This window comes from Fundulus heteroclitus, unplaced genomic scaffold (genome assembly GCF_011125445.2).
Source record: "Fundulus heteroclitus isolate FHET01 unplaced genomic scaffold, MU-UCD_Fhet_4.1 scaffold_80, whole genome shotgun sequence".
Lineage (NCBI taxonomy): Eukaryota > Metazoa > Chordata > Actinopteri > Cyprinodontiformes > Fundulidae > Fundulus > Fundulus heteroclitus.
The window spans coordinates 1,113,027-1,130,539 of record NW_023397252.1 but is presented as its reverse complement, the minus strand read 5'-3'; the positions used below and the strand labels follow the sequence as shown (position 1 = coordinate 1,130,539).

General features: G+C 37.8%; 2 protein-coding genes across 5 annotated transcripts in view; one reads left to right on the top strand and one right to left on the bottom strand.

Annotated features, from left to right (window-relative positions):
* The first annotated feature begins 3,006 nt into the window (after positions 1-3,006).
* hsd17b8 (hydroxysteroid (17-beta) dehydrogenase 8) lies at positions 3,007-7,319 on the top strand. Its single transcript, XM_012855506.3, has 9 exons — positions 3,007-3,105; positions 4,136-4,338; positions 4,678-4,794; positions 5,000-5,095; positions 5,255-5,340; positions 5,701-5,785; positions 6,774-6,816; positions 6,984-7,058; positions 7,143-7,319. Exons 1-9 carry the CDS (start codon positions 3,060-3,062, stop codon positions 7,160-7,162), a joined length of 771 nt encoding a protein of 256 aa, XP_012710960.2. The 5' UTR covers positions 3,007-3,059; the 3' UTR covers positions 7,163-7,319.
* Positions 7,320-8,969: 1,650 nt separating this feature from the next.
* The window catches only part of col11a2 (collagen, type XI, alpha 2), a 52,584-nt gene continuing 44,040 nt past the window's right edge, over positions 8,970-17,513 (bottom strand). For all 4 annotated transcript variants that reach the window (XM_036134365.1, XM_036134366.1, XM_036134367.1 and 1 more), the window contains 13 exons: positions 17,141-17,194; positions 16,881-16,934; positions 16,093-16,200; positions 15,955-16,008; positions 15,676-15,837; positions 15,534-15,587; positions 15,387-15,422; positions 15,207-15,260; positions 14,828-15,113; positions 14,617-14,726; positions 13,374-13,442; positions 13,010-13,246; positions 8,970-11,177 (listed from right to left, as the gene is read on the bottom strand). In XM_036134365.1, coding sequence (XP_035990258.1) covers positions 11,031-11,177; positions 13,010-13,246; positions 13,374-13,442; positions 14,617-14,726; positions 14,828-15,113; positions 15,207-15,260; positions 15,387-15,422; positions 15,534-15,587; positions 15,676-15,837; positions 15,955-16,008; positions 16,093-16,200; positions 16,881-16,934; positions 17,141-17,194 — 1,425 coding nt within the window. In that variant the 3' untranslated portion in view covers positions 8,970-11,030. The remainder of the gene's footprint in view (positions 11,178-13,009; positions 13,247-13,373; positions 13,443-14,616; positions 14,727-14,827; positions 15,114-15,206; positions 15,261-15,386; positions 15,423-15,533; positions 15,588-15,675; positions 15,838-15,954; positions 16,009-16,092; positions 16,201-16,880; positions 16,935-17,140; positions 17,195-17,513) is intronic.

Here is a 17,513-nt window from a genome sequence, read left to right as displayed (position 1 = left end):
ACCGATTCTGTTAACGATTAATCAGAATCCAGACAAAATCATAGAAAATAAAATTTCATAAACTACTGGTAGGAAAAGATTACATCAACATTTTACAATTTTGAAAGTGTTGCTGTGCTAATTTAAACCAGAGTTAACTAAATGAGTTATCATCACCGGAGGGATACTTGTTCTTAGAACCGACAAACCAAAAAATGTCAAATTCACTATTATATGTTGTTTTATTTCTTAAAAATAACCAAGGACAAAAATGAGCAGGTAATATAGGTAAATAGGTTTAAGGAAAATGTCATTTATATTCATCTTTGTAGTTGGAACTTTAAAAAATGTAAAAGAGGAAGAAGTTGCCCTGCCCTCTTGTGGTCATATGGGAGAATTGCAGCTATTTAAGGGATTACCCAATACTGCACTCCCACATTGATCTGGAGCGAAACCGATTCTATTTACGATTAATCAGAATCCAGACAAAATCATAGAAAATTAAATTTCATAATATACTGCTTGTCAAAGAAGATTACATCTGCGTTTTACATTTTTTAAAGTGTTGCTGTGCTAATTTAAAGCAGAGTTAACTAAATGAGTTATCATCAACCAAAGTGTGATAGGTGCAATTAAATGAAATCAGTTTGGTGTTTGGTGCTTACTAAATATTTAGAGCTGGTATTTTTCTCGTTTAGTTTGATAAGGAAAACATATTTTGAATATGTAATATACATAATTTCATGAATTTGAACTCGGGATGTTGCTGCCCTCTGGTGGCCACAAGGCAGAGTTGCACAAATGTGTGAGGTTTGATTTTAAAACCTAGTCTTCCTGTTTCCTGTTTTTAAACTAACTAAATAAATAAATAAAATAAAATACTGGAGAGAGTACAAAAAGGTGAGGTCGTTAAACAGTATTTCCTTTATTAAAAGTCCATAAAGTCAACCTTCAGATTCAATTTATGACACTGACCGTAAATGCTGCATATTTTATGCCCCAAACACATTATAGCATCGGCAACAAAAAGGCACCTTTCAGATGTAAAAGTTGCCTTTAAAATATAGCTGATTACGACAAAAAAGAGAAAAGAAAACACAGCTTTAAACACACTTTACTCAAATGTAAAACATACAATGAAATAATCACCTAATGATCGCCCTCTAGTGGACAAACAGAAGATTACACACACAAAGAAAACCACCCTGGCGGCGGCATTAAGGCTCACATGAACTCAGAAGCTGTTATTTATGACCGGTTTATACTTGATATTTAAATTTATGCTGCAAAAGGTTAGCAATAAACGTTTTATTGTTTTATTGCTAATTTAAGACATTAAGACACTTTAAAAGCTAGACTTAACATGAACTCCCTGGGCTGATTGGAAAGATTAAAAGAAATGTAATAGATGTAAATGTAAACTTATTTTTCAGCTGCGTTTTTATTTTAGCACAACAACAAATTAGCGTATTTGTAATCAGAGGTTTCCTTGACTAGTGGTTATGGTGGATTTATTTAAGATAGACATGTACGCAACTGTAGCTCCTGTAGGCAACTTCAAAATAAAAGAATGGTTGGGCGAAAGTTTATTTTTCATCTTATTTTAATACTATTGAGGTCAATTTGACACCTTAGTAACTAATAACGATAATATTAACCGAGAGCGAGGAATTTAGAAACACATTTTTATATTTTAGCTTGATATAAAACAAAAAGGAGATGCTCTGTCTTTTTTAAATCATTTTCCGTTAACAACCGAAAAAAATGTGAAACTCTGACAGTTCGCATAGCATTGAAAGCTTAACATTACCTTATATTCTAAAAAGATATTAAATTGAAATAAAATACAAGTCTCAGCGGCGGAGGGATACTTGTTCTTAGAGCCGACAAACCAAAAAATGTCAAATTCACTATTATATGTTGTTTTATTTCTTAAAATAACCAAGGACAAAAATGAGCAGGCAATATAGGTAAATAGGTTTAAGGAAAATGTCATTTGTATTCATCTTTATAGTTGAAACTTTAAAATATGTAAAAGAGGAAGAATGTGCCCTGCCCTCTTGTGGTCATATGGGAGAATTGCAGCTATTTAAGGGATTACCCAATACTGCACTCCCACATTGATCTGGAGCGAAACCGATTCTATTTACGATTAATCAGAATCCAGACAAAATCATATAAAAATTCAATTTCATAATATACTGCTTGTCAAAGAAGATTACATCAGCGTTTTACATTTTTTAAAGTGTTGCTGTGCTAATTTAAAGCAGAGTTAACTAAATCACCAAACTTTTTGATGGGTGCAATTAAATGAAATCAGTTTGGTGTTTGGTGCTTACTAAATATTTAGAGCTGATATTGTTCGTGTTCAGTTTGATAAGGAAAACATATTTTGAATATATAATATACATAATTTCATGAATTTGAACTCGGGGTGTTGCTGCCCTCTGGTGGCCACAAGGCAGAGTTGCATAAATGTGTGAGGTTTGATTTTAAAACCTAAGTCTTCCTGTTTGCCGCTTTTAAATACCGTAATAATAATAATAATAAAAAAGGAAAACCACCCTGGCGGCGGCATTAAGGCTCACATGAACTCAGAAGCTGTTATTTATGACCGGTTTATACTTGATATATAATTGTTATACTCCTATTTTTTAGCTGCGTTTTTATTTTTAGCACAACAACAAATTAGCGTATTTGTAATCAGAAGATTTCCTGCTCCTGTGCACAACTTCAAAATAAAAGAAGATGCGGGCGAAAGTCTCACTTTCTACTTATTTTAATGCTACTAAGGTCAATTGTGAACCTTAGAAACTAATAACGATAATATCAACTGAGAACGAGGAATTTAGAATTTTTTTATGTTTTAGCTTGATATAAAACAAAAAGGAGCTGCTCTGTCTTTCCTTGAAAAATTTTCCGTTAACAACTGAAAAACAACTGTGAAACCCTGACAGTCTGACATAACCATAAACTAAAAAATATATTAAAATTAAATAAAATACAAATCATGGCGACGGAGGGATACTTGCTGCCCTCTAGTGGACGGACTAAGAAGTACAACAACACAGAAAACTGTCATGGCGGCCACCTCAAGGCTCATATCAAGGTTGACTCTGGTTACTGGTAAGTTTACAATCCAACAATTTAGCTCTTTTATTAGACAGTTAAACATAAACAGGATTAATTTATGATATTTCTTTTTAAATGTTGCGGTTATTTTTGCATTTGCTAAAAAACAAACGTGAACTGCGGACTCAGCCGGTCAAAGTTAGGATAAATCAGACATTTCCTCCTCGCTAAAATTGATTAGTCACCTGCGGTGTTTAACAGGTGGCAATTTAATTATAGATTTTCTTCTTTTCGCAAAATGCACAAGGACGATTACATTGAGGGATTTAAATTGATAAATATGCTCTTTTTCTTTTCTCCAGAACCTGTCAACTTTAAAATATTTTTCCAGCTTGCAGAAAATGCACATTATAGCCCGAATAAAAAATAATGACCCCATTTAAAGCTGTGCATTTAGAGTAGGTTTACAGAAGAATTCTATTGAATAATGCATAAAGTTGACGTTTGAATGAAAATACATTCAGTTTCGGGTTTTTATTTCTTCTTATTTAACCCCTTATTTATACACGTTATCTCAGCCCAAGATCTCATTTACAAGAAAGACCTGATTTGATAAAACACAAACCAATAAAAAAAAGTTAGTTAGTTTGTTACACTGTGTTATTTGATTTCCTTCTGTGAAATATGTTGTGGATCAGAACACTTTATTTTTCTAAAAGGAGCTTGAGTTGGAACTTCATTTATATCTGAAAAACACCTTTTTTAATGTATTTTGTAAAAAGGATTGTAAATGAGTGACTGAAAAAAGTGAACTAATCTGTGCAATGTAAATTAAATATACATATGTATAACCTTATTACACAAGACAGTAGAAAATGGCTTTAGTTTGTGTGTCTGTTTTTGTTGTGGAGTCTAATCTCTGCATGTAGGAAAGATTACCTGTGACTCTCTGTAGTGCAGAACATGTTAACTTCTTATTAAATATACACTCTTCTCTGAGGTCACTAATTGTAATATATTCAGATAATAATTCCTCCTGATTTTTTCTATTTCCATTCTTGACTTTCTGCCCCTCTGTTCCCAGGTGGAGGCAGCGGGATTGGACGCGCCGTGTCTCAGCGTTTGGCCTCTGAAGGCGCCTCAGTGGTGGTCGCTGACATCAGCGAGGATTCGGCCAATGAGACGCTGGAGCATCTGCAGAACGACCTCAGAGGTCAGAATCACATGGCGGCCGCAGTGGACGTGTCGTCAAAGGAGAGCGTGAAGAAGCTGGTGACGAGTATCCAGGTGAGACGAAGAGCTGCAGTGATGCGCCATGAAGCAGGACCAGTGGCTCATTTATCAGAACAACTTCACATTCAGATGGCTTCTTACCTGGGTCTATTACCACGGTAACCTGCTCACCTTCAGCAGTAGATATGTGTGAGAGATGTCTCAGAAGGACTGGTCTGTATGTACAGTACTGTAAAAATGTTTGCCTCTTCACAGATTAATTCTGTTTTTCTGTTTTGTTATACCTAAACCTTTCAATGCATGAACACATTTTCATGTCGGAGAAAGATAACCTGGGTAAAAAATGCAATTTTCAAATAATTTTTGATATATTGTCTCTCTCTCTCTCTGCAGACTCGTTACTTCCAGCCTCCCTCAGTGTGTGTGAACGCCGCAGGCATCACTCAGGACGACTTCCTGCTCAACATGGAGGAGGAGCACTTTGACAGAGTCATCCAGGTCAACCTGAAGGTAGCAGATCTGGCAGCGAACAAATTAAACACGAAATAAGCTGGAGCACTAAAACATACGGATGGTTTTAACAACAAGATACAGTGAGATGAATGAGATAAGACATAAAACCATGGCAAAAACATTCATTGGTTTATACTGGGTTATTGATTATACATGTAGTAATGGATCAGGAGGAATAGATTTTGTCCTCTTTTCTCCTCAGGGTTCATTCTTGGTCACTCAGGCCGTCGCTCAGGCTCTGGTGGCCTGTGGCGCTCCTAAAGGATCCATCATTACTCTGGGGAGCATCGTTGGAAAGGTGAGGCACCAGCAGGATGTCTGCGATTCCGCCTTCTGTATTTAGCAGGAATAACACAGTAACCAGCATCTAGATAAAATAGATCAGAACTAGACATAAAATCTGACCTCTCATGATCCTAAAGTCTCCATTTATAACCTGATATTCTGATGTCTGCAGGTGGGAAACCTCGGCCAGGCGAACTACGCTGCATCTAAGGCTGGAGTTGAAGGTTTGACCCGGACAGCTGCCAAAGAGCTCAGCAGGTCAGAGGAAACGGATGCTGAAGAAACTTTAGGAGACAAACAGGAACACTACAAATGCTGCCGAACTCTCAGTTTCTAAAATGAATTCTTGCACAAATGCCCTTTGCACAATCATTTCTGCACATACAAATGGTTTTTAAAAATACTCACATGTACACTGTGATTGCACACTGTCTCTTTCTCCTGCATTGTTTACATTTCAATTGTTTACTGTTAAATCACTGCTGCAGCTTTATCCTGTAATTTTCATTTTCAAGCTGTATGCAAACAAAATTTTGTTCTGTATGCACTCTGTGCATACAAAATGACAAATAAAGTTGTCTAAGTCTAAGTCACTCAGTTGTTTTTATCTCACTCCAGGTTTGGGATTCGTTGTAACTGCGTGTTGCCTGGTTTCATATCGACTCCGATGACGGAGAAAGTACCAGAGAAGGTTCTAGTCAAGGTACGGCACAGACGTGTTAAGGACTTTATGAGACAGAAATCCAGGCTTATGATGATTTTTACTATCAATAAATTATTTAATAACATTACACTCCTTGAATTTAGCATACAAAATATTCTAACCTCATTTTTTTCCCAGCAAATATGTGTATTTGTAATATTATTAAAAGAAGATTCCCCCCAGATGTTAGTAATAACCAGAATAATTCCGGTTCACAGAGAAATCAACACAAATTGATTCACAAATTAATGTTTGTGTAATAAACTGGGAATAAATATCAACATTCTACAATATATTTAAAAGTAAAGCTTTGTTGCAGGTCTAAAATGTTTCCTGTATGGAGAAACTGGTCTCTTACATTGCTGAGGTGTATTTGGTTAATTTAAACACAAATCTGGAATTAGTTAATTTTGAAAGCAGTTTGCATTAAATGTTTTGCTTTTGGACGTCTCTTCTAAGCGTCTGATCTTCAGTTCCATAGATTTTCATTTAGATTAATTTCAGATTATTAACCTGGGCCATTCTAGCAGCTTTATTTTCTTTATGTGAGAGTTTCTTTAGGTTTGTGTTTTGGATTATTGTTGTGCTGTAAAATCCAACCTTGTTTTGTCATCAGATTGTCTCAGTAAATTTCTCAATTTATTATTTCTTTAATTACATCAAACCCTCCAGCGTCAAATGATGAGAAACAGGTCCACACCCAGCTGTTCCCAGACATAAATTATTTAACATCTGTAATATGAGCTGGGAACAAATTTAAACTGGTACGACTGAATTATAAGGCTAAAAAATGCTCAGTCTTCTCCTCCTCCATTAAACTCCTCCCAAACACCCTGGTAATTAGTACCTGCCTCCCTACCAGGGCCTGGGGGATTCATTTGGTTTAATCCTGCTAAATCCAGTAAAAAACAAACAGGGGGATAAATAATTCTAAAACACTGACGACCTTTTCCACTTACAGTATTTTTTATTACGTTTTGTGTTTCAGATGAAGTCGCTGGTGCCTCTGGGGAGAATGGGTGAACCTGCAGGTCGGTCCGGACGCGTCCTTCGTTGTGTCTTTTTAATTAAAACCAGTTCAGGAGTTTATTCAAAGCACCTGGTTTCCTGCTGTTCTACTTTTAGCACCAACAACATGTTGAAATGTGACAGTTTGAGATGAATCATTGAGTCTGTTGTGACTTGGTTTTTCCCCCAGAGGTCGCCGATGTTTGCGCCTTCCTGGCTTCAGATGACTCCCGTTACGTCACCGGAGCCAGCATCGAGGTCACAGGTGGGGTGGTTCATTTAACTTAAATTAACAAAAACACCTCACTTCAGAAGGACGTGAGTTAAAACGTGTGTTTTTCTTTGTCAGGTGGACTTTTCATCGGTTAATTAAACACCAACCTGTTGATGAATCCCAGCAAGAAGCCAGTTTCCTCCTAATAACAGCTGATTAATGTAATTTTTACACAAGTATGATTGTAATAAACAATATTTGTAATTATGAAGATACTTTTTCTACCAATAAACATCTTAATGTTGAAAATTATTAATTGTTATTATTAAGAGCTTGATGGTAAGCACATGTTTCCATTTTGAAAGTCCTTCATTTGGGAACAGAAGTGATTCAAACCTGGAGGTTCACATCTATTTCCATTATTTGTTTCTCATATTTTAACACTAACAGCGCAAATTAACCTAATTAAACACCACTTTCCAGTTCCTGTATTCTCTTGGGTTTGATGAGTTCTTCCAGCAGCTGAAGCGTCGATCTCTTCATCTTCACATGTTTGTAGGTGAACCGTTAAACTAAAAATATTAGAAATTTAATGGGTTGCTTCTAAATGCAACAACCTAAAGTTATCTGCAGTTGATTCTTACGCTACCGTATAACAATGTGGAAATAAAACCTAAAATGTTAAAGGTTATACAACAGTTTAACTCCCTCAGAGCCTCTAAAGTAAGATTTTTCATTTCAGATGGATTTCTCTTCCTCAGTTTCTCATTCTGGTCCCTAAAAAGCTAATTCCAAGGTTACATGTTGTATCCATCTGAAAATAATTTACATAATGTTCTTTTATCTATTTGATACTTATTGGTTTTTAATACTTAATACAGCTCTAACTGAAGAGAAACCCAGAGAAGCAGGAGCTCTGTCTGTCCACTAGATGGAGCTCTGACACCGAGCAGCTAATGTAATGCGCAGCTTTAAGTTGGTTACATAAAGTGGGTTAGATTATAAATTATATATATATATATATATATATATATATATATATATATATATATATATATATATATATATATATATATAAAACCAGTGTCAGTGTAATTGATAGAGGACATACCCTCTATCAATTATTTTGTTTAGGGCCATCAAAATTAATCAGTTTAAATTTCAAAAATAGTGTTTAATAGATGGAGAAATTCAATGAACAAGCAGATAAATGCAATAAATAAAAATGGGAAAAGTTTAACAATTTCTTTATATTTTCCTTTAAAAAGATCAGAAATTCATGTAGTCAAATTTCCACTTGATCATTTCATCTCAGGCTTTATGATGGTTTTATAAAATCATTCTTTTGACACTTTTGCTGCTTTTTAACTAAATTTCTGCTCTCCAGGACCACATTCTGTGCAGAGGGTCCTTAAATAAAAAAAAAAAAAGTTCAGTTTATGTAGTTTATGTTAAGATCTGATTTAAAAAAATATATATTTGGGGTCATCTTTTTTGGTGCAACTGTTAGTTTTCCATAGATCCAGCTGAAGAAATGGGAATAAACTGGGTCTTTGTGACAAACTGCAGGAACAATAAATCATGGCTGCAGAGTTAGAAGTGGTTCATCTCTTGATTTTCAAACTTTTGGTGCCCCAATAAATTTGGCTCATTTAACTGCTGGAAAAGCAAACCAAAAATAAATACTAGCATAAAATGATAGACAAAGCAGCCAAAGTGCCCAGAACAATTTTGAAAAAAAAAAAAAAAAATAGAAATCTTGTAACTCAATGAAAACCACTTTTAAAACGTTTATGTCAGGAAAGAAAATCTAAAGAAACGGTGGATTACTCCTATTTAAACCTGATGATTAACGCGTTAAACGAGTCGCCTGAGTAATTGTAAAACAGCGACACCTGGTGGTCATTTGCAGCAAACGCAGCTGCCACCATGAGTTGAAAGAAAAACAAAGAGTCAAACATCTCCTTTTAAAAAGATTATATATTAACCGAACAAACTTTAAAAAAAATTACTTACAGACATTATAAAATCAAAGTTCTCAGCACCATATTTTCATGTTGAATGTCTTGAAAATGATAAAAACAAATAGTTGAGGTTGTCTTTAGGAGGGCAGATTGTTTTGGTTTGAGCTTTTTGACGTTCCCTCCCCGCTTTACCGCTATATTTAAAAAAATAAAAATAAAGACACAAAACCAGAAGTCCAGTCAGAAATCACCCCATAATTTTAGGATTTACGTCTCACTCCATCTTGAATGACCAACACTTATCCACCCCCACTCACCACCTTCCTCTCCCTCGCCATGGTCTCACACAGGAAGTTAAAATAAAAGTAAGGTTTGGGTGTTTTTGTATATTTAGAACCTCTGCTTTGATAACCGCAGGATTGGAAATGCTGCTGCTGTAGTCAAGAAACAGAAATGTGACAGAACTGGAGAGTCACCGTTTAATCTTTATAGTGGAAGCAACATCTGAAGGCACAGTACAGCTGATAACAACATTATAAACGGGATATTACAATAAGACACGGCCACAGATTCTTTGGTTGTTCAGGGTGTGGACAGAAGCACCGCAGCTCCGGCTGACTGACTTTATCACATCAATCCTCCCTCCAGCTGAGCTGCATTAAAATAAATACAACTGAAACACACGGCTGTCTGTAATAATAGTCAGTTCGTATTTTATTCTCATAGCACCCTGTCTGTTTTAAATAAATACAATAAAATATTGCTATTTCTGTACACATGTACTGTAATGCACATTTCCCTCCTAATAGGCTTCGTGAAATAGAAAAGAGACAAAAAAAAAAAAAAAAAGGGAGGACTTTTGTGTAATTAGCACCTTGCCACACAGTTTAATTCAGTAAATCATCCCTAGAAATGTGAGGAAACATCAGGGAACAGGAAGGAGCGTTTAGGTTCCCAGAGAACTGTGAGCCTCTGTAACCATTTATAGGATTTTTGTTGCAACATTCATGTTCCACAGCATGACGTTTAGCACAGCTTATAAAAATGGCTTCAACTTTACTGATGTCGGCTTCGACTCATCGAATGAACAGAAATGCTGAGTTTAAAAGCACCTTAGAAAAGATTTTAATGGTCATTTGTTTTTTAGCTGGGAATCACATGTTGGACAGTAAAAGGTGTCGGTTAAAGCAGCTTTACAGAGCAGAAAGTTCAGGATGGAAATGATCCAGAGCCAGATAAGCAGGAGGTCAGGAGCTGCTGTTTATGTCTGGGTGGAAACTGGCGCCATCGGGTCTTTGGTTCCTTCTGACGGGGAAGGACACGAGGTTACATGCAAGCAACACGATTAACATGCGAGGAGACAAGAAATAAACCGTTTAGACGAGCAACAGCTAAAGCTTTGGTTTGATTTTTGTTTCTGCCGTTCTGACTGATTCCAGATTTAATTTGAGGTAAAATGTGGCACAAGAAAAAAATCACATTTATTCAAGTTGTTGTAAAAAACCCAAAGGATTTAAAGCCGACCGATGTTAAAGCTGCGAACCAAAGGGAATAATCTATTTATAGGAAGACAGGGACATCTTTATTGTTAATCATGTTGCTTGAACATCAAACCTGGAGATAAAGGGATGGACTCGTCTTTTCAGGAGGAGGAAGGAGTCAGAGGGGTGAGATGGGGGGGCTGGAGACGAGGGAGCTGCCGCTTCTCTCTCAGGCCCTTTTGTTGCTCATAAAATCTTGTTTTATTCCAAGGAATGTTCTCTCCTGGTTTTTTCCTCCGTCTACATCGTCTTGCTTCCAGTCGCCGCTCTCCGCTTCACAAGTTTTATTTCACTTCTCTGTTTTTTTTTTTAAGTCCGTTCGCCGCTGGGGAATCGTTTCCCGAGGCACATAATGAATGTGTGGATCTGTGTGGGTTTGTGTGTTTAATATCATTTACAAGTTAATTTACAAATTACCGGCCGTGTTTGGTGATCACGTGTGTGTGTGTTTAAGTGCATGTGTGTGTGTGTATGTGTGAGTGTTTGCATGTTTTCTGTGTGTGTGTGTGTGTGTGTGTTTAGGCCTGGAAACAGACAGGTCCCACTTCAAAGCCAAACTGCTGGTTGCTCTCCCCAAAGTCTGTCACCTTGATGTCCAGCAGGGGGAGATGCTCCAGCTGCGGTGTGTTGATCTCCAGGACTGTCCTGTCGAAGCCTTTACGGTACTGTAGAGGAAGATCGAGGCACACTTTAGTAACATTATCTCAGTTAAACATGAGCTAAACATGTCAATGACACGATCTGGAATGATCTGGATCACGTGTCTAACCCAAGGCCCGCGGGCCGAATCTGGCCCATCAAGGCAATTTATCCGGAACTCAAGAGCCAATAAAGGCATATAATGTAATAAAGTAGAGGGATATATCCTGCTAAATGATATAAAGTGGCTAAAACTATGCTTCCTGTTGCGAATGTTGATTTTTTTAACTGTGTAGTAACAGCATCCTGCCACTAGATGTCAGTTTTCCAACAACCTATTAAAACAACCCAGAAATGTCCAAGAAGAGAAGAAGTGATGCAGAATGATGAGTTTAAAGTATAACTCACCCCAATATTAACTATTTTGCAGATAAACTGTTTAAACTGGGCCTATGGTGCAACTTTTATGTTACTGTGAATTTATTTTACATTTTTGACTGAACTGGAATGAAATTATAAAATCAAAATTGTCGTTTATTCAGGTGCAACCGGCCCTTTTAACGACTACATGATAGAAATAGGTTTGACATCCGTGATCTAGATGGAAGAAAATAATGCAAAATGCTTGTCTGAACACATAGAGAGGGCGGTGTGGGATGCATATTTCTACATTTGTTTTGTAAATGTGAAGAATCATCCTGCAGACCAGGTGAGACTCCACATTAACAGCAGAGTTAAGATGAGTTACAGTCGCCACCACAATCCGATTTTAGGTGGTTAAATGGTTCAGTAATCTACTCCAGTAGTGAACCTACAGTCTTCTGCTTTAAAGCAGTAGTTGCTCATGACCGTAGTTTTAAAACAGCGTTATCTTTATTAAATGATGGTTGGAGAAATAATTACCAGGAGCTAAGTTGGTCTTTATTGTAAGTTAGAGCTAAATGTGTAGCAGTGGACTTTCAGCCAGCTGACCAGCACTGCACAGCAAAAGCTTGATGGAAAATGTTTAGTGGTTTTTAAACGTAAACAATATAATCCCTTAATGTACTTTAGTTTATAGTTCACTATTTATGTTGTCTTGTGACGTGCAACGATAATTCAATCTAAAGGCTGGTGATTTATGAACTTTTGTTACTTTTGTATGTTTATTTATTAGTTTACTGAGACTCCTCTTATTGGTGACTGAATATATAGTGTGATCCAGATGATCCTTGTGTCCAAGGCAAAATTCTCCCATGGGAGACAAATAAAGACACTTTGACTTTGGCTCGGTGGAACGTCAGGACCGCTCAGACGTCAAATCAGGGAGATTCAACATGTTGGATTGACTTGCCTTGATATCTTACTTGATATCTTACCCCCCCCCCCCCCAGACAAATGACCATGCAGCATATTGAATGTGGCATGTAGCCAATCAGAAAGCGAGGTGAGGGATTCCCAGAGAGAGAGAAAAACATTTCATAGTGCAGAAAACATAGAGCCCCCAGTCACGTTGTCTCTTAACCAACCTTTCTTTTTCTTACGTTTTTTTTCTCTATTAAAATTAGACCCTGCCTCTCACCTAATGACCACTGGAGATAGACCCCCCCCCCCCCCCCCCAAGAAGGTATAGACTGTGGATGACTGGATGGAGCTCTGGTTGCTCAATGTTTCTATAGTTTTCTGGAGAAACATCAGCCTGTGTGACGTCAGCCTCGTGTTTGAAGATAGATAAATGATCATGACCAGGTGGACGGGCTTCATAATGCCAGTTCTGAATCAATACTTGGATCGATTCTCTTGGGATTAATCCGATCACCCATCTGAACGGCGCCGCAGCTACAAGGAGAACCTGGACTACAACCAGCGGTGGACTCACAGAGCAGCCGTCGATCAACGCTTTGATGTAAGGGTTGGTCTCGTAGCTCAGCTCCTCGTCGTTGGCGGCTCTCAGGTGCAGCGCCCTCTTGTGGTTGTTCTTGGCACTCCGGTCGGCCCAGGCCACTGAGCGGTGGCAGTGGTATGTTAGGTTCTGACGGGCCTGGACGCTCAGGAGACGCAGGAAGCCCAGCTGGACCACGCCCACGGGCTCGCCGTTGGAATCCACGTAGGAGAACTGAGCGACGGTCAGAGTGGACGAGGAGAGAGAGGAAGGTTGTGGTTAGGTTAGGTTAAGTTAGTGATTAGGTTAGGTTAGTGATCCGTGAGTTTGGCCTCCAGCCTTTAGGTCAAAGGTTACTAACCTTACTGCCAGTGGCAAACTGACTGTACCACGAGCCGGGTGTCTCTTTGGTCCAGGAGCTCATCTTTACCTGCCATCACAAAGGTCAGCGTTATTTAAACTATTTTTTTTATTTATTTACATTTTTTATTTCATTCATTGTGTAAAGACAAACATTTTAAAGTGCTGAATGAAAGGGAGCAGAAAGAAGAATAATCCTATTATATCTGCTTCCCTTACCTAAAGCAATATATTTACAAAGAACTTAAATTACAAAATCATCAACAACAAAACAATAAGCATCAAAATATACATAACAAAAACAAAAGATAATAAAATGAAACATCTGTCCCCCAAAACTGACATACACTTTTTACTTTAGGTTTGTTTTCTGTATATTCAGAAAACATAAAATTCGACATGATTATTAATAATCAGGCATAATGGACATATTTACTCAGCATAGCAGCTTTTATTGTCCTTTTAAATGTGAATATTTATTGTGATTTTTTGGTTGTTTTGTTCATATTGCTCCATAAACTGATTCCTTTCACAGAAATAAAGCTGCTCCATCAGTTTTGTTCTAAATTTGTTTTGTTGTTTAAAGATATCAGTTCCTTTTACATTATAATTGCTTTCTCTTTTTTATCTTTTTTGTCTGTTTATTGGTCATATGTTTTTATGTGCTTTAAACATTGTTTGTAAAATACTGTAGTCTACCAATTTGTTAAATTTTAACAATTTTAACTAAAGAAATAGTGGATTTGTTGCCTCTCTGGTTTCCAGTTATTATTACCATGGCTCTTTTTTTGTAAAATGAAAATTGATTAAATATGTATTTTAACACCCATTTCCCCAAACCTCTACACAATAGGTTAGATATGGAACAATCATAATGTTATATAAAATATTTAATAGTTTCTTATCTAGTAAATCCTTTACTTTGTGTAATATGGTAATTGCCTTAGATAGTTTTACTTTGGTATAAATCTATATGTGTATTAAACCGGTGACCTGAGAAAACAACAGTTTCACACCCAGGTAAAAAAACCTTTTATCAAAACTGCATTTCTATCTTTAAATAAACGTTACAACAAAATATTTTAAGGATTTACACTTTGAAGGCGTCAAATATTAAAAATCTCCTGGTTTAATTTTCCTCCCTGATGTTTTCACCAACAGGAACTATTTCCTGATTGCTGACCTGTGAGTCCTGAGATGATGATTTAAAATATTTAATTGTGTTTGTAGTTCTCTGAACTGACCGTATCGATGTCTTTTCTGGGGTAGAGACACGTTTCTCCGTTAGTGAAGTTACAGAAAACCTTGAAGGAGTCCCTGGAGCAGCCCTGGTTGGGGTCGATCCAGTATTCTCCTGCAGAACGAGAAGAAGACGTAAAAACTCAGGTGAGTCCAGGTGGTTCTTTCTGTCCGGCTCATTGGGAGGCAGGTTAATATTTGGACTTGGTTCTGTACCATCCTTGAGTTCTGGCTGGCTGAGGTGCAGGTCCTGGCAGGTGCGAGCCGGGCTGTCCTGGGTGCCCAGAGGGAAGCGGATGGTGTCGATCTCCTGCCGTAGAGAGTTTAGCGAGCCGAAGATCTCCTCCATGCCATCGCTGCCCATCAGGAACTCGGCGCCGGCGGCGTCAGACGCAGGCATGTCTGGGTCGAACTCAGGCAGGAGCTGGCTGGCGTCGATGGAGCGTTTGGACTTGGGGCTCCTCTGGATGGGGATGGGCTGAATGACCTCGCCTGGAGGACCCTGGGACACAAATTTACCCGTTAATCCACCGACTGAGCAGCAACCAGAGAGAATTTATATTATAGTTAAAACCAAACAGGATGTAGAACTTACCGGAGGCCCTGGAGGTCCTTGTACACCCTTTTCTCCTTTTGGACCAGATCCTCCCTGAATAAATCACCAGATATGATTTAGTTATGCTAAACTTTAATTATGCTCCATGTTTGCACATTTATCGCTCAGAAATATGCCGGCCATCGTTTTAAAATGAATTAGGGAATATGTTTAACTTACGGTTGAACCCTTTGCTCCTTTAACACCTTGGGGACCCTGAAAGTGACACAGAGCTTAAATTTTACTAAAATAACTGTGAATCTAAATTATAGGAGCAAATAAAAAAACATGAGATGTTTGTAGGATGTTGAAGTAACAGAAACTTACAGGGAGACCAGGAGGACCAGCAGGTCCCAGAGGTCCGGTGCCTCCAGACATTCCCTGTTATTAAACACAGGATGAAGTTAAAATTATTAAAGCTTTTTAATTTATTATGGAATAAGCAGCATGATGTGGATATTAAACGTACAGGCTCTCCTTTGGATCCAGAGGATCCCTGAGGCCCGGGTAGACCTCTGTCTCCCTTCTCTCCCTGCTCTCCTGGAGGTCCAATCAGACCAATCAGACCCTGGTGTCCCTTCTCTCCCTTTGCACCAGGATCTCCACGCAGACCAGGCAGACCAGGAGGTCCCTGCAGGAGGACAGGGTGGAAAAGAAGACCAGAGAAGGAAGACAAATGATAAATAACCAAAGATGAATGGGTGAGGGTTAAGTTTCTGAAGGAGCATTAATGATCTTATTGTCTCACCATCGGTCCAGGTGGTCCTTTCTGTCCAGCAGGACCTGGAGATCCTTGCTCGCCCTGAAGCACAAACAGACGATGGCCTCAAACAAACCAGAAACAAATGTATCGTTGCTGAATTTCAAAATAAAGCCCCCAACCCACCACTGATCCTGGGAGGCCTCTGAGTCCCTCGGTTCCTGGTTTTCCTGGCTGACCCTGGGGGCCCACAGGGCCCGTCTTCCCAGGAGGACCAACTGCACCTGGATCTCCCTGTGAGGAACAACGTTAATTAGTAACTTCTATTAAAGTTATACTGACCTAGAGAGGAGATTGTTACATGCCTGACATCAGAGAAAGATAGAAATTTCCTTATATAAAGAAAAAATAATAACATTTAAGTGTGAAAATAGAGAAATTTATCCTCTTCCAGTATAACTTTGTTCTTGGAGACTGTGGATTCTTGGTCTAGCAGCATATTTTAAAAGTGTTTTAGGCTTTTGAAGCATTTCATCTGAGGTTGTTGGACACATTTTTAATATATAGATGATATTGATGCCTGCTGTATTAGATTTGGTTTATGGAAAAACTTTCTTTAAAATAAACAATGTGAATATCATTATTATTGACTATCAGGAACAGGACTTTTTACATTCTTTATTCCTGCAGATTTCTTTGGTTAGAAGTTAAATCTAATTTAGCGATGGAGTTTCTCTTTGCTGTGATGAGGAGCAGAAATCTGATCGATCGTCCACGTCGGCTCCAACCAGGAGGGAAAAATTATGGAGCTGCTGGTGAGTTTGGGTTATTTATTCCGCACAGGTAGAAGAAAATATCAAGGGATTATCTAGAAGTGTAAAATGGTTGTGCTAAAATATCTGACGGGATCATATTTACATTTTTATAGTTTAAAATAAGTTTGACGACAATAAATTCAGCAGCTGTTGACTCACCTTGGTCCCTTTCTCTCCTTGTCGTCCCTCAGCTCCTCTTGTTCCAGCAGGACCCTGGCATAGAAAACACAAGAGATAATGAATACAAAATGTTTAATGTTCTAAAATTGTGAGATTTATTTATAAACGGTTATTTAAACTTAGATCTGTGATATTTTAGTTCAGTGATATTTAAACTGAATAAATCCAGGATGCAAACAGATTTCTGCCGTTTCTCTGCAGCTCATCAGAGGAACAACGAACGATGAAGGCGGTCTTACCCTCTTTCCTGGGGGGCCAGGAGGTCCGTTCTCACCAGGAGGTCCTGGGGAGCCCTGCAGCATGCGGAAACAAAGTGATAACATTAAGGAGACGAAAATATACTGGAACATAAAAAACATTACAATAACTTGAAAAAGTTCAAACATTTTCTGCTACTTATTTCAGAAAGTAAAGCTTATTTATTACTCAGAGTGAAATAATTCAAGTCTTTATTTCTTGTAATTTTGCTGATTGTTGCTTACAGGTAATTAAAACCCAAAATTCAGAATATTACATCAGATCAATAAGAAATATATTTTAAAATGTCAGGCGTTTAAAAAGGTTTATTTTTGTGCTCCCTGTATTTGATGTTAGCTCTGTTAGCATGAATTG